Here is a 4,175-nt window from a genome sequence, read left to right on the forward strand (position 1 = left end):
GACGAGGGCATACATTTGTTGCAAAAAAACAAACCCTCATCCTTTATTCGTGGCAGCTTTGTCGAGTGTTCTTTTATTTGCAAGAAAAACTTAACGAATTGTGTCTGAGTGAAAGATCAGTGTGCGACAACAGCTAACACGGAATTATTATCAGCAGTACCCTACTTGTCGAAAAACTGAGCTATAATGTATCACAGGACGTGCGTCATGAGTGAGATATTTTGAAAATGATCATAATGACTTAAGATCATTTGGCTACAATTATTCAGTAGTATACAAACTACCTGCTCTACAAAGTTTCTGTGCATGAAGAGGTGGAATGAGACGCTACCTGTTCATTTACACTTCTTTTTCATATACAGAAAATAACCACCTTGTGTTAATATAGCAAATGGCACGACTAGTTCAAGACTTCCCTTTTCACTTGGTTAGGCTGCTTCAGTCGTTTTATCTGGTGGGGTCCAGTTAAACCGTGCAAGCAGAAAGTCGTTCCGAGATTTTTGTTTTGCTGCTAATAGTGCCGGTAGCCGCGCAGTAAAGGGAGACAACGTTGCGCAAGACAACAGTGATGTCATAGACCCCATTTAGGTGGTTGATTGAACTGAGCTAATGAGATGTGCACCACTGAAACGGGATTTCGTTCTGAAATAAGCACTTCCTTGGCATAATAGTTGATTTACAAAGATTCTGTAACGCTTTTTCAACAATCCACGTCAACTCAATATTTACCTTTATATCCCTTTAAGACATGTATTAACTAGCCCGACAGAAAACGCTACTAACCTCTAAACTCATGATTTCATTTCCTGAGAATATAATAGGCAAACTTCTTTACCCGCAAGCAAGAAAGCGTTATTTAAACGAATAGTTTTAACAGGCGTTTTCTAAAGCACCTAAATATTTGCTCAAATGTTTATTGGTTTGAGACAAGCATAACAACAGCACAAGCACCACAACAGACTTATCCGTCGTGTTTTTTTAAATACAAATTATTGAGAATGTAGGCGCAAGAAATCTCATGATTATTTCCGATTCCCTTATGCTGTTAAAGTGAACTGCACACCCACGTTCTTCAAAATACCAAAAATAAACAGAGCTGGCCACAAAACACCATTTATTATCTGCAAAAGCAGTGCGATCAACTCCGACAAAAAGCAGGAATGAACGCTTATAAGCACTGCACGCCAAAGCAAACATGCTTCGTAATTCGAAGCGTAAAAGCAAGCACAAACATATGCCCCCGAATAGTCTGAAAACTAAGCCGGAGGCCACCATTCCAACGAGCACACTGTGGAAGGTAAGATATTGGACAAAAAAAAAAAAACTCAATAGGTGCATCTTTCGGCGGCATTCCAGGAAGCTCATTTGACTGTGAGATAATGTCACCGTGTGCCCGCTCACGCACAATTTAGTGTATGCTTACAAAAACAGACGCTCTCATCAATTTTCTTGGCAGCGTATCGTTGTAAGCATTCATACTGTTGTTTCTCCAGATAAAGCCTCGCATTGGATTCAAAGAGGCACTGACAATGATTTGGGAATTTTGCGTGTTTACATTGCGCAGAACATGCATGTAAACAAGCTTTATGAAAGCATGCACCATTTCTCGAAAATGATAAGCAATGCTAGAAGTGAAGTTTTAAACGGTCGACGTGAACAGTTTCGCGCCTGCGGCACCGTTTGTCTGTATGTGTCTGAATAGGCTCAACCAAGTAGTTTACTGGTGATTTCTGGCGCAGCATCCAGTACGGACTGTCATACTTGGGTATGAACTTTGAGGAAAGGCCTAGGGCAAAGGAAGGTACGCGGAGCCACACGATTGTTCCAGGCGAGTATGACGAAGGGGATGAGCGTCGGTACTGGGCGTGCGACTGGTGAGCCTGATCGTGCGTAGTAAGAGAACGTGCGAGCTGCCGACCCTCTTCGACATAAGTGGCGGCTTGGGCCAAAGTCATCAATTCTGAAAGGTCTGGGCGGTACAGAAGGATAGTGTTCAAGAGCGATGAAGGTTCCCGACCATAAAGAAGGAAGAACGGGGAGAATCCAGTTGTAGATTGAATTGCGCTGTTGTAAACGTAAGTAACGAATGGGAGTATGTGGTCCCAGTTCATGTGCTCATCGGAAATATGCATGGAGAGCATGTCACCTAGCGTGCGATTAATTGGCGTAGTCATCTCGTTGGTTTGTGGGTGATGTGTGGTGCTTGTTCGATGCACAATGTTGCATTCATGTAGGAAGGCTTCTACAGCTTCTGACAAGAAGGACCGCCCACGGTCGTTGAGAAGCTCGCGGGGTGCACCATGGCGAAGGACGAAGTTGCGCAGAATGAACAAGCTGACTTCACGCACAGTAGCCTCGGGAAGCGCCGAAGTTTCAGCGTAGCGCGTAAGGTGGTCCATGGCTACAATACTAAAATAAGCGTATAAATGCAACGAAACGATGATTTATGAAGTACAAAAAGTTGTGTCACCATTTTCGTTGAGTCGTTCCTTCCTCTGTATGTACTATGGAGCCACCTCTAGTTTATGACTTGCTCCTAGATGGTGTTGTGTGCACATGTCCTTGTCAATATTATAACAAGTTGGTGGTAGTGCTTTTCACAGCATACTCACGGTGTGAATGAAGATTAGTGGGGCGAATCGCCCATCCGTCCATCCGTGTGTCCAATAGTCCAGGCGTCCGCCCACTCGCCCCTCCATCCATTCCTTCCTGCTTCCGTCTGTTCATCCGTCTGTCTGTATATCTATGCTTCATTCATCCACGCAACCGTTCATGCTTTCGTCCGTGAGTTCGTCCATCTGTCCATTCATCCGTGCGCCCTTCTGTCCATCCACGCGTACGTCTCTCCGTCCATCTGGGCTTCCGTCTGCTCATTCGTTCTTGCTTCCAACCGTTCGTTCATCCATGTCTCCGTCAGTTCATCCATCAACCCATCAGTGCCTCTGTCCGTACATGCGACGTGCGGACAGGGGCATGCGGCTAGGCACACAAAAAAGCTTGCGAGAATCTGCGAACCTGTTAGTAAACGCGCCTAGGGATCAAGTGTTATGAAGATTTTTAAATGCGAAGCATTTCTTAGCGAACCTCGGTGACCTTGAGCGTATCTATCTATCTATCTATCTATCTACCTACCTATCTATCTATCTCACTATCTATCTATATATCTATCTATTTATCTATCTAATTATCTATCTATCTAGCTATCTATCTATCTATAATCTATCTAATTATCTATCTATCTAGCATATCTATCTATCTATCTATCTATCTATCTAGCCGCCTACGACTTTTAGCCCTCTTGGCAGTTTTGATAATCAATCAATCAATCAATCAATCATTCAATTCAGCTTTATTTCAGGTATACCCTGAGGAGACAAAGGCTAAAGGCTTTGATCGCCTAACGGTGGCCTCCGCCCCCGGAGTTCGGAGAAGGTACACAGTAAATAAAGCAAACAGTATAGCCAAAAAACACACATATACAAAAGTAAATTAAGTACAAAAAGGAGCGAGAATGCAACGCTACGACAGAAGTGATTGTACAGTGTTACATAAATACAATTCTACAAAGCCATAATGTTTACAGAAAAAATGACAGAAACGCAGAACACATATGAATTTACTGAAAGCAAATAGCTAGCAACTAAAAATAGTATGCGAGCAGTTAATCACCGGCTTCAGTGGTAATGAGATGTTTATGTTTCATTTTTTGCGGAATCAGTCCAGCAGCCAATGCTATTGTATTTGTTCAGGAAATGTGCAATTTGGTAATGTAATGTCTGCTTTCCGTAATTCGTCCTCCCTTTAGGCAATCGACGCTGAATATTCCTGAACATATATCTGTCTCATTGAGTATAACTGTTTTCTTTAAAGACATTATTTTTGTGTATATTTTTCATTAATTTAAACAAGTATATCTGGTTGGCCTTTAATATGCTGTCCTTTATGAACAGTTCTCGCGTGCCTAAGTCGCGTATGTCTCTCATATAATTTTCAAATATACGCAGCACCTTTTTTTTTTGTAAAACTTACAACTTATTTTAATTGGTGTCCGTAGTTGTTTCCAAGCTAGAGTGCAGTATGCCAAATTCGAATACACTAATGAATAGTAATGTTGTCTTTTTAACCACAGTGGTAATAAAGAACTAATTCTCCAAATGCAACCAATGGTTTTGCCT

The 4,175-nt window shown here is 42.1% G+C and overlaps 1 protein-coding gene across 1 annotated transcript; it reads right to left on the minus strand.

Annotated features, from left to right (window-relative positions):
• Window positions 1-1,625: 1,625 nt before the first annotated feature.
• LOC142790843 (uncharacterized) lies at window positions 1,626-2,399 on the minus strand. Its single transcript, XM_075885377.1, has one exon. It carries the CDS (start codon window positions 2,397-2,399, stop codon window positions 1,626-1,628), a length of 774 nt encoding a protein of 257 aa, XP_075741492.1.
• Window positions 2,400-4,175: the final 1,776 nt, after the last annotated feature.

This window comes from Rhipicephalus microplus, chromosome 2, assembly GCF_043290135.1.
Source record: "Rhipicephalus microplus isolate Deutch F79 chromosome 2, USDA_Rmic, whole genome shotgun sequence".
NCBI lineage: Eukaryota > Metazoa > Arthropoda > Arachnida > Ixodida > Ixodidae > Rhipicephalus > Rhipicephalus microplus.